We start from the raw sequence: 12,429 nt of genomic DNA, 5'->3' as shown, positions 1-12,429 counted from the left end.
TGCTTGTTAAACTACTCTAGCAACTGTAGTTATAGGTGTGGAATAGGAGCCTCATAACAGCACCATTGACAAACTACAGTTCCCAAGATTCTTTGCTATGACTGCTCAGAGTTTTATGATGCAGTGCAGATGTGGCCTTATTGCTCTGATGGGTATGCTTTAAGGGAAAAATGAGGAGCCTGTGGCGCATCATCACTACCATTGGCCGTGCTCTCTAGTGCTGATGAGTGTTGAGATCCAACAGCACCTTGTGGGCCCAGACTTCCCATCCCTGTTTTAAGTAAATGAGCACTGACCCAACCTTCATTCCTAACACTTGGCAACTACTTAAAACCCATAAATTAAGGCATCTATCCTGAGGTTTCATAACCTTTCTCCTAGTGATGTGAGGTGAGAATATTCTCTGCTAGAAAATTCTTCAGAGAATATTCTCCACAAACTGTAAATTCTCCGTCGTCTACACAGCTGCTTTAAATGCACACACCTCATTAATTGAGCATATTCCTTCAGAGTATTCTCCAAAAGATTATTCTCGAGAATTTAACATAGGCATAGGCAAACTCCGGCCCTCCAAATGTTTGGGACTACAATTCCCATCATCCCTGACCACTGGTCCTGTTAGCTAGGGATGATGGGAATTGTAGTCCCAAACATCTGGAGGGCTGGAGTTTGCCTATGCCTGATTTAACATCACTATGCGCAAGAGTGATTCAAAGGGCTGCGTTAGACAGTCATGAGAATTGCCTGTAAAAATAATTAGAATTTCAGCTCATTTACACAACTGCAACTCAAAAGACATCTGGAGGATCCAACGGTTCCTGGTTTACGGTGGGAAGTGTTGTGGATTGCCGTATGTCATTGCTTCACAGTGATGGGGTCCTGGTTTTTCTGCCGGTCTGGAATGCAGATTCTGTGGCTTGGTGGTGCATCCGAGTGTTTCTGGTTATATTATTGCGGCCTGAAAAGAAATAGTGCCGGTCAGGAGTACATCTTGTGTAGGATCACACACATTGGGTTGTGTCCAATGGGATGTCACCTTCCTCTCCTCTCCCCTGCACTCCCCAAAAAAGTCCTCTCTGGACGGTCTCCCAACCCTCTGGAGCAGATTTTGAGTGTATGCAGTGAAAAGGAGGGGAGAGTTTGGTCGCACAACCTGAAGTGTGCTGCATGAGCAAAGCTGTATATAACCCAAAGTTGCAAATACAGGCAGCGGCCGTTTTAAGCGTGTCCAATATGTGTGCGACTGCGCAGACAAGCGTCATGCCAAACCTGGAAGTGACCTGAAAACATCACAAAAAGGGGTCCCACTGTTGTGTACGGGGGTCCAGAAGGTAACCCCTGTGCAAATCAGTCACTGCCTGTAGTAGATTTTGACCAACCAAATCTGCAACATCCTCTCCTTTTGCCCAACTTAGCAGAAATGTGTTTGGAGGGGCACAGTGTGGATTTTAAATGATGAAATGACGTCCTTCCCCAATAGCGAAATTAATTCTCATGGTGTGATTTTTACATATTGTTTTACACGTTTATTGGTACGGTGGTGCCTTGGTTCTCAAACTTAATCCGTTCTAGTCCGTTCCAAAATTAAAGCGTTCCAAAACCAAGGTGCGCTTTCCCATAGAAAGTAATGCAATATGGATTAAGCCGTTCCAGAATTTTAAAAACAACCCCTAAAACAGCAATTTAACATGAATTTTGTTATCTAACGAGACCATTGATCCATAAAATGAAAGCAATAAGCAATGTACTGCAGTCACACAATCAATCAGTAGCTGAACTGGGTTCCACACAGTCACAACCCCCCCCCCAAAAAAGAGGCACAAAACCCCCAAATAAATAGCGAAGACAGACAGACCCCTGTGTAACACTCAAAACGGAAGCGTGGCACTCAAATTGGAAGCGTAACACTCAAAACAGAGCACATTTGGCTTTCGAAAAAAAGTTTGCAGTGTTTGGGTTCCAAGTTGTTTGAGTACCAAGGCATTTGAGAACCAAGGTACCACTGTATATGCTAAACATTTGCCATTTTTAAATTATTATTCTGTGTGGGCAGGAGGGAAGATTTTGTATCACCGCACATGTGATGGTTAGCTGTCTTTGTTTTGAAAAGGAAGGCCAGACAGAAGCATCTTGAATTACGTAATTTTGTTTGTTTCAACAGGCTCACTATTCCACGGGCAGAGTAAGTGCCTCATTCACGTCCACCGCCATGGCACCTGAAACGATGCACGAAGCAGGTAGCATCATGCAGGGGTGTGGGGCTTGTCCTTTTCTCTCTCTCACCCCTTTCCCATTGTGGCAAGGTAGCGGGGGGCAGGGCAGGGCGGGGAGGCATCTGTCTATACAACCCGCACCTTTTGTAAAAAAAACCCTACAAGCAGCTGCAAATGAAGGCGCAACGTTAGTGCCAAAGCAAATCGCATGCTTTGCATGTAGAAAATCCCAGGTTCGGTTGCCACTTTAAAAATAGTATCACCAGGCAGAAGGTACATTATAGGGCTGCCCCTTCCTCTTCTAAAAGTTCCTCAGATGATCTAGAAACCGAGGAAAGGTTGAAGGAGCTGGGTATGTTTGGCTTTGAAAAGAGGAGGAGGAGGAGGAGAAGGAGAAGAAGAAGAAGAGGAAGAGGAAGAGGAGGAGGAGGAGGAGTTTGGATTTGATATCCCACTTTATCACTACCCTAAGGTGTTTCAAAGTGGCTAACAATCTCCTTTCCCTTCCTCCCCCACAACAAACACTCTGTGAGGTGAGTGGGGCTGAGAGACTTCAGAGAAGTGTGACTGGCCCAAGGTCACCCAGCAGCTGCATGTGGAGGAGCGGGGAAGCGAACCCGGTTCACCAGATTGCCGCTCTTAACCAGTACACCACAATGGCTCAGGATACTGAGAGGGAGATATGATAGCTATCTTCAAATATCTCAAGGGCTGTCACGTGGAAGAGAGAACAAGCTTGTTTTCACCTGCTCTGGAGGGTAGGACTTGAACCAATGGCTTCAAGTTCCTAGGAAGGAGATTCTGACTAAACTTCAGGAAGGACTTTCTGACAGTAAGAGCTGTTCGACAGTGGAATGGTCCCCCTTGGGAGGCTGTGGACTCTGCTTCCTTGGAGGTTTCTAAGCAGAGGTTGGATGGCCATCTGTCATGGATGCTTTAGTCGAGATTCCTGCATTGCAGAGGTTGGGATGGATGACCCTTGGGGTCCCTTCCAGCTCCACAAATCTATGATTCTATGACCAACACTTTTTTTTTAATGTATTGCTGCCTGGGGGAAAAGTTTCACAGGTCATTGGGGAGATGATAAAAGGACGAGTTGTTCTGAAAACACTGTTAAGCCTGCTGTTTAATATGCATGGCAAGCTGCGGCTTAATTCCCTTAATTTTAGCGGGCGACAATGACGTTTTGCGTGAAAGGTTATCTGACCCTTCTGAGCTCAGGTCACATTGCTTGGCCTCCAGAAGCACAGGGGAGCAGGACTAATTTCAAGTGACCTTTGAAAGGTGGAGGGTGAAGATGTTCCCTGTAGCAGGTTGTGTCTTACTCATTGTTATCGTCACCGATGACTGAGACACATTTAACAAGTGCTAATAATTTCACCCTCTGCTTTGTCGAGCAGCTGCCATTGATGACGACATGGTTCGATACCAGTACTTGAAGAAGAAGAAGGGCTACGTGCGACTTCACACCAACAAAGGGGATCTCAACCTGGAATTGCACTGCGACATGGTACGTGGCTGTTCGATTATGCCGTCACAAATGCTATTATTACACTGTCACAGACTGGTAAAAATGACTAATAATAAAATGGGCCGTGCCATTGCTTTTCATTGCTGCGTTATCAAGGTTTTGCATTTGTGAATGAACAGAGAAGGATGTCAGACTTACAGCAGTGTTTGCCAAACTTGGATCTCCCATCTGTGGTTTGTTTTGTTTCTGTTTGTTTTTTGGACTACAGCTCCCATCATCCATAGCTAGCAAGACCCATAGTCAGGGATGATGGGAATTGTAGCCTGTAAGCCACTGGAGACCCAAGTTTGGGAAACACTGATCTACAGCATAAGTGGGGAACTTTCGGCCTGTGAGACAAATTTAACCATTGAGGACATTACTCCCAAACCTCACCCACCTGCCCTACGTCATATGTGGTGTCATAAGAACATGAGAAAAGCCTGCTGGATCAGGCCAGAGGCTCATCCAGTGTTGGGCGGGTAGAGAGACATGCCTGCCAGTGCACAATTGAGATCCTTAAAGTTCACTCCCTATTGTGAATTGGCAAGGGAAAGCAGGCTGAGACTCTGCTGCCCATCAGCTGGTGGGCATTAGAGACAAAGCCTCAGCCGTTTTAAGACATTGCTCCAGGATCTTCCAGAACTTCAGAGCACTCAGTCACCTGGCATCATTCCAACACCACCCACCTGTTAAATTTGGCCCGCAAGGCAGATCTGACCTGCCGAGGCGAAAGGGTTCCCCTCTCTGATCTATAGGGTTTGCTATCCAAACTACCATATGCTAATGACAATTCATGCTAATGGGTAACTTTTTCAGGCTACTTGGCGGGATTTTATTATATAGGCTACCAGTGCAGCCCTTCTTTGAGAGCTTCCTGAAGTTTGCTTGGAAATTTGGAATGATTACGTACCGTTGTAGATATACTTGTGTATACAATATTTGTATATTTATTTATATATACATACAGTGTGTGCATATCCGTGTGTGTGTGTCTCTTTTTCTCTCTCTCTCTCTCTCTCTCTCTCTCTCTCTCACACACACACACACACACACACACACACACATATATAGAGAGAGAGAGAGAGGTTTTCTTGCAGGGGTGTTAATTTCTGCTTTTTTTTAGTTTATGCATAAAAATCAAATACAAATTAAAGATGAATCATCTGGATACACTCTATAACATTTTTTACCATTTACTGGCTGCCTTACTTGCAGTGAGAACCCAGGGAGACTTTAAAAGGGGAATGGAAGTGGGCCTAATGGGGGAATCTGCCTGCCATTATTTACACTGAAAAAAACTCAGTATAATTTAAGTAGTCCAAAAAACAAAAGAAATATTTAAAAGGCCGATGGAATTATAATACAGTAGAACCACTGTAAAAATAGCAGTGGGGAGAGTGGTAATATTCCATGAGTTTCTAGAAGGGCCTCCCCGGGGAGAAATGGGTGGGAGCAGCAATGAGGTTTTGGGACAGTTTTTTCTCCAGCCACCCATCTATGCGCTTTTCTCCCAGATGGATGCAAGCGGCAGGTGGCCTGTGTGGTATCGACTCAGCACGTGATGAGTCGTCAGCTATGTGGCAGGGTGATGCAAACATTTTGGAACCACATTGTGCTAGGGTGGTTCTCAGGAGCCTTCATCAAGTGTTTTTAATGCTGACCAGTTTTTCTCTTTATTCGCTGAGTCACATTGAAAGCAGAGGATGGAAAGCCAAAGGATACTAGGGCATTAGTTATTTGGAACAGCACCAGAATGAACAGTCTATGTTTTGAGTAAGGCACCATCTGCACTATGCATTTAAAGCAGCATCATGCTGCTTTGAAAAGACATGGCTGCCCCCTCAAATAGTGTCGTTCGTTAAGGGTGCTGAGAGTTGCCGGGAGGCCGCCATTCCCCTCTCGGATCTACAGTTCCCTGAGAAGAGGGGCTGGCTGTTAAACCACTCTGGGAAGGGTAACTATGTGAGCTGGCAGTGGAAGGAGCCCCCTCATGACTCTCAGCACCCATAACAAACTATGTTTCACAGGATTCTTTGGAGGAATTCATGCATGTTTAAAGTAGTTTGATACTGCTTTAAAAGTGTAGTGCGGATGGGGCCTCATTTATTTAGCTGGGCTTCACAATGCAGATACAGTTGTACCTTGGTTGACGAACGCCTTGCGACTCAGACGTTTTGGCTCCCGAACACCGTAAACCCGGAAGTGAGTGTTCTGGTTTTCGAATGTTCTTTGGAACCTGAACCTCTGGTGCTGCTTCCGATTGGCCGCAGGAGCTTCCTGCAGCCAATCGGAAGCCACACCTTGGTTTCCGAACGTTTTGGAAGTCGAACGGACTTCCGGAATGGATTCCATTTGACTGCCAAGGTACTGCACAATCGTACAGTCATCTGTCATCTTACACAGGGGGTTGGTTTCAAGGGTTGCTGTTAAATTGTGCGAGTCAAATGCACATAAGTTGAGGGGTTGCTGTACTAGTTCTCTGGCCGCTTCTGTCCTTGGCAGGACAGGTGGCGGTCTAAATTTCCTGGGAAGCAAGTCCATCCCCTTGCTGTCATTGTACAGAGAGTCCTCCAGGATGGCATTCTTGAGAGCTTTTATTGGCCTTGTTATCGCGCCTTTATAGTGTTGAAATCTGGCCAGATTTTAAGCAGCCTTTTGCCTACACAGAAGAGCCTGGCCTGTACTTGTGAAGTATTCATGAGGCAAGAAGTGTTAGGTGTTGCTGAAGGATGTCTTTTTGGGGGCAATGGAGCATCTCGAGGGGAGGAGAAACTAGGACAGTTGAGAGAAGCAGACACGGCTCGTGGGTGTGAAAAAAAATGTTCTGTTTTACACTGAGCACTCAAAGGGGGGGGGGTGGCAAATCTCAGACCTGAAGGTGAAATGTGGCCCTCCAAGTTTCCCTGTGTGGCCCTTAGGGCTTTCCCAGGCTACACATTCCCTCTGGCCCCACTTCATGCCCTCCTGGAGTATATTTTCTTGGCTGGAATGGGTCCTTCAACTCTGACCATGCCCCTTGTTTGCCTAGATGGAGGATCAAGAGGGGTGTGTGAGCAGTGTTCAAAATTAGTCAGGTGCCAGGAACATTATGCACCTGGCTTTTGACCACTTGCAACCATCTGGAGATTGTTGGATCTGGACTGTTTTTACACGCTAATGCCACATCCTGTAGAATTCTATCAGCTGTATTTTACCTGCCTTGCCCCCCAAATAGCAACTGGATATTACCGTTTTGGATACTGTAAAGGTAAAGGGACCCCTGACCATTAGGTCCAGTCGTGGCCGACTCTGGGGTTGTGGCGCTCATCTCGCTTTACTGGCCGAGGGAGCAGGCATACAGCTTCCGGGTCATGTGGCCAGCATGATTAAGCCGCTTCTGGCGAACCAGAGCAGCACACGGAAACGCCGTTGACCTTCCTGCCGAAGCGGTACCTATTTATTTACTTGCACTTTGACATGCTTTCGAACTGCTAGGTTGGCAGGAGCAGGGACCGAGCTACAGGAACTCACCCCATCGCGGGGATTCGAACCGCCAACCTTCTGATCAGCAAGTCCTAGGCTCTGTGGTTTAACCCACAGTGCCACCTGCGTCCTTTTGGTGACTTAGCCTTGGTTTAAGGAGCAATTTGGCACCTAGCTTATATTTCTTGAGTGTCTAACACTGTGAGAGTATTGTATGTAGAAATTCGGGTCCAAATTTGCATCCATGGCTCTGCCCTTTTTTGTTTCTGGCCCCGCCCACACTGGCGTGTTCCTGCTGTGTCAGAAGGTTACACCCAGAAGGGAATGTGGCGCTCAGGATGGAGGAGGTTTCTGACCCCTACTTGTAAAGCAAGTGTGAGCCCTTAATGTCAGGGAAGCGGAGCCTGTGGCCCTCCAGGGATTGCCCTCCACTTGCCGTGCTGACTGGGACTGATGGGGCCTGGAGCCCAACAGCATCCTAAGAATTCAGGTTGGGGTTGATGGTAACTTTTATAAGCTCATTAAGGGGTCAATGAACTCAGAAGTTTGGGAAACCCTGACTGGGCAGAATACGAGCCACGTCAGCCAAGTGTCAGTTCCAATTCCGCTTGTAACCAACAGAAGAAGAGCAGTGACTGGGTAGTGCCGAAAGGCGTCCCCCCCAAGTCCTGAAGCACCCCCCCCCCCATCTTTGACGTCCAAAGGTTTTGCAGTATCTCACAGTATCTGACAGCTGGCTGGGCAGAATTGATTGAAAATATCCCCTTGGAGCAAGTGAGGGGGTGGGGAGAGGGTCCCCGCAGGCGCACAGCGATAACAAAGCTCTTGGTCTAATGACTGAACTGCTGGCACATTCTGCCTTTGAAAGCCCCAGCAACCGATAAAAAAGCAGCAGGGCTGCAGAGAGGCAGGCACGTCAGTAGTCGGCTTGCGAAAATGCTAAAATCAGTAGACTTGGCATGTCTGTGAATACGTGGATTTTGTCTGGCTCGAGCCGCGGCCTCCTGGCTGCAAGCGAGGCTCGCCTGTTTAATTGACCTGCGCATGCTTTTCCGTTAAGATTGGCTCCCAAAGCAGCTTAAAGCAATTTGAAATGCAAGAGATGTAAAAATCCATCGGAGTGTTGAAGATGGTGGCGATGTGATAACACAGGTGTGAGCATAGCACTCTCTTTTGACCCCTGAGAGTTGATGAAGCACTCCTGGCTTGCACATGCGCAGTAGAACGATAGTAGTAGACCAAGGTGGCAAAAATTGACTGTACCACTTCAACCAGCAATTGGGGGGTCTTTTTTTTTAACACTCCCATTTACTTTTTTTAAAAAGAAACATTTGGACAAACCAAAAACCAGCACACCAGGGAGATGTTTTGCTCTAGTCTTCTTTTTTGCGCTGAGTTTTTAAAATTAAAGCAACAAACATGGAACACTGAAGATTATAACACACACAGTAGACCTAGATGGAACCTAAACTCCATGTTCCAGACCCTTCCCCTGTAGTGTGGCAAGCCTGCCATGTGGAAGTCCCTGCCAGTAGAGGTTTAACAGCAATTATCCCTGCCTGTTTTTGGACCCCTTCTGAAAACTGTGTATTCAAACAGGCCTTTGAAATGAGGGTTTCATTATTGCCAACCAATCTTTATTGATTGATGCTTTTGTTGATTTTATTGCAGTGTTGCTGTTTATCATGTTGCATGCCACACGGCTGTATTTTTATTAGGCTACAGGCTATAATTAGTTTATCGGTTGGTTGGTTGATTAAAGGTAGCAGGAATAAGGACTGACAGGTGGGCTGATGATCATGGGTTAATATCGGCATCTGTTGGTATTAGAAGCTAAGATACTACTTTATTAATACATAATAAAATGTGGAATAATAAAAATAATAAAATGTGGAAAATTGGATTTGATATGTTAATTAGATGTTCTTATTGGAAAATTAATAAACGCTTTAAAAAATAATAATAATAATAATAAAATGTGGAAAATAAATGCCATTGATATAAGAACGGGATATCCCTGTTTGGCGCATCAGTAAGGAACATGTGATTGTCTTGATTCAGACCTAAAGATTCAGATGTCATTGCTTGAGCATGACTGTATAAGTGAGAAATAGCTAGGATATCAGTATCTGAAGTGTATCTGAAGTGTATCTGAGTGTATCTGAAGAAGTGTGCATGCACACGAAAGCTCATACCAAGAACTGACTTAGTTGGTCTTTAAGGTGCTACTGGAAGGAATTTTTTTTGTTTAGGATATCAGTAGTTAGAGGTTTAGAAAGATGGTATACAAGAACATAAGAAAAGCCGTGCAGCAGGCTCAAGCCAAAGGCCCATCTAGTCCAGCGTTCTGTTCTCACAGTGGCCAACCTGATGCCTACAGGAAGCCTGTAGACAGGTCTTGAGTGCAGCAGCGCTCTCCTCACCTGTGATTTCCAGCGAGTGGCATTCAGTGGAGGTAGGACATAGACACCATCGCTAGGAGCCACTGGGTGAGGTTGCACTGAAAGGAGCAGGTTCACACCTTAGGGATGCTCCTGAATTCAACCAGTTATGACCCCTCTTGGACAGAGATGATTTGACCACAGTACTCCATGCTCTGCTAATTCCCAGACTGGATTATTGCAATGCACTTTTCTTATGGGGTGCCCTTGAAGGTGACTTCAAAAACTTCATTTGGTTCAAAAGGCAGAAACCAGATTACTGGCTGAGGTTCCGTTTAGATCTCATGCAGACGCTGGTGGCGCTGTGGGTTAAACCACAGAGCCTAGGACTTGCCAATCAGAAGGTCCGCGGTTCGAATCCCCGTAACGGGGTGAGCTCCTGTTGCTCGGTCCCAGCTCCTGCCAAACTAGCAGTTCAAAAGCACGTCAAAGTGCAAGTAGATAAATAGGAACCGCTCTGGCGGGAAGGTAAACGGTGTTTTCCGTGCGCTGTTCTGGTTCGCCAGAACCGGCTTAGTCGTGGTGGCAACATGACCCAGAAGTTGTACGCCGGCTCCCTCGGCCTATAAAGCAAGATGAACGCCGCAACCCCAGAGTCGGCCACTACTGGACCTAATGGTCAGGGGTCCCTTTACCTTTACCTAACCCCATTTTAAAACAGCTCTCAGTTCATTTGTGGGCCTCATTCAAGGTCCTTGTGATAGCACCTTTAAAGTCCTAAATGACTCAGGACACCCCCCCAACTGCCTCCTTCCTTATGGACCCTCTCAGTGGGGTCCAATTATATAGTGACGGCTGGGTTGTTGTTGTTGTTGCTTTGAAAGAAAGGAAAGGAAAGATTCAGAGCATAAGATTGTTACGTAATGAAGGAATGAAAGTGTCACTTCTGTACCTGCTGGAAGGATGAAATTGGCTTCTCTTTCCGACAGGGAAAAGAAACCTGGGCTGGTTTCTAACAGCGCTTCGTTCTGATAAGGTTGCTAAGAAACCACTTGCTTGCCGGAGCATTGTCTGCCTTGCGCGATGCACGCAGTGGCCATGGGAACGCACTGATAGCTTTTTACAGGAGGAAGGGGGGAAATTGCAGGGAAGTGGTTGTCCTCATTTACCAAGCTGCAGCCCACAAAATAGTTCCAAAGTAAAGAAGCAATTTGTCTCTTATCAACCTCTGGTAGGTTTTGTTATTGGTTTCTAGAATGCTGAAGTGGGACTTTGTATTCTCACAGGCACTTTGGCTTCCAGCTAATTTCATTCCTCCCCTCCTTGCCTTTTAAGAGAGTCATTGCAGAATGTGTTTATTGCCCCAACTGTGTTGCTTCTTTTTTTAAAAAAAAAATCACAGCCTGTGCACCAGCTATTGCTAAAAGCAGCTTATTTTCTTTTTGATTCAGAGACAAAAATGAACATACTTGCTTTATCTGCCCTTTCAACTATGCCATCATTCACCACTTAAAAACAGAGTCATCCAGTTAGACAGTTAGTGGCCATCACTACATCTTGTGGTAGAGAATTATGTAGTTGTGCGCTGGTACTTGAATCTTGTTGTTGTTGTTTAGTCATTTAGCTGTGTCCGACTCTTCGTGACCCCCTGGACCAGAGCACGCCAGGCACTCCTGTCTTCCACTGCCTCCCGCAGTTTGGTCAAACTCATGCTGGTAGCTTCAAGAACACTATCCAACCATCTCGTCCTCTGTCATCCCCTTCTCCTTGTGCCCTCAATCTTTCCCAACATCAGGGTCTTTTCCAGGGAGTCTTCTCTTCTCATGAGGTGGACAAAGTATTGGAGCCTCAGCTTTACGATCTGTCCTTCCAGTGAGCACTCAGGGCTGGTTTCCTTCAGAATGGATAGGTTTAATCTTCTTGCAGTCCATGGGACTCTCAAGAGTCTCCTCCAGCACCATAATTCAAAAGCATCAATTCTTCGGTGATCAGCCTTCCTTATGGTCCAGCTCTCACTTCCATACATCACTACTGGGAAAACCATGGCTTTAACTATACGGACCTTTGTTGACAAGGTGATGTCTCTGCTTTTTAAGATGCTGTCTAGGTTTGTCATTGCTTTTCTCCCAAACTTGAATCTACCGCCATGCAAATATTTGAAAGATTGCCCCTTTCCTACAGGCCTATTGAATTTAGCAAGATCAGATGTGCTATGCCTCTGAATTCTATTACTGTGGAAGATCAGGAAGTAGGGTGCTATTGCACTCAACATCCTGCTTAGGGGATTCCCAGAGGCGTCTAGTAGAGACTACTTTGAGAACAGATTACTGTACTAGATGGGCCTTTGATTTGACCCAGCAGGACTTGTCTTCAGTTCTTAAAGTTCCAGGAGGGGAAACATCAGGTGCAGTTCATGAGTTCAACTGAATTTCACTTTGCCTAGGTTTAGTACAACTTCGTTCGAAAAGAAATTGCTGTTGAAATGGTAAAATAGAAAGCTGGCAGGAGGGAATAAAGAAAAGGGACATGTTAGCGCTTGTTGTTGTTGTTTAGTCGTTTAGTTGTGTCCGACTCCTTGTGACCCCCTGGACCAGAGCACGCCAGGCACTCCTGTCTTCCACCGCCACCTGCAGTTTGGTCAGACTCATGTTTGTAGCTTCGAAGACACTATCCAACCATCTTGTCCTCTGTCGTCCCCTTCTCCTTGTGCCCTCCATCTTTCCCAATATCAGGATCTTTTCCAGGGAGTCTTCTCTTCTCATGAGGTGGCCAAAGTATTGGAGCCTCAGCTTCAGGATCTGTCCTTCCAGTGAGCACTCAGGGCTGATTTCCTTCAGAATGGATAGGTTTGATCTTCTTG

At 46.0% G+C, this 12,429-nt stretch overlaps 1 protein-coding gene across 1 annotated transcript in view; it reads left to right on the top strand.

The window, feature by feature from the left end:
• The window catches only part of PPIL2 (peptidylprolyl isomerase like 2), a 77,638-nt gene that overhangs the window by 30,471 nt on the left and 34,738 nt on the right, over positions 1-12,429 (top strand). Inside the window, exons 11-12 of the mRNA XM_083717368.1 lie at positions 2,162-2,237; positions 3,614-3,723. Coding sequence (XP_083573494.1) covers positions 2,162-2,237; positions 3,614-3,723 — 186 coding nt within the window. The remainder of the gene's footprint in view (positions 1-2,161; positions 2,238-3,613; positions 3,724-12,429) is intronic.

Source organism: Podarcis gaigeae (genome assembly GCF_964106915.1).
Source record: "Podarcis gaigeae genome assembly, chromosome: 16".
Taxonomy (NCBI): domain Eukaryota; kingdom Metazoa; phylum Chordata; class Lepidosauria; order Squamata; family Lacertidae; genus Podarcis; species Podarcis gaigeae.
Note: the sequence above shows the minus strand (reverse complement) of the source record. Positions and strands in the feature narration are given on the sequence as shown.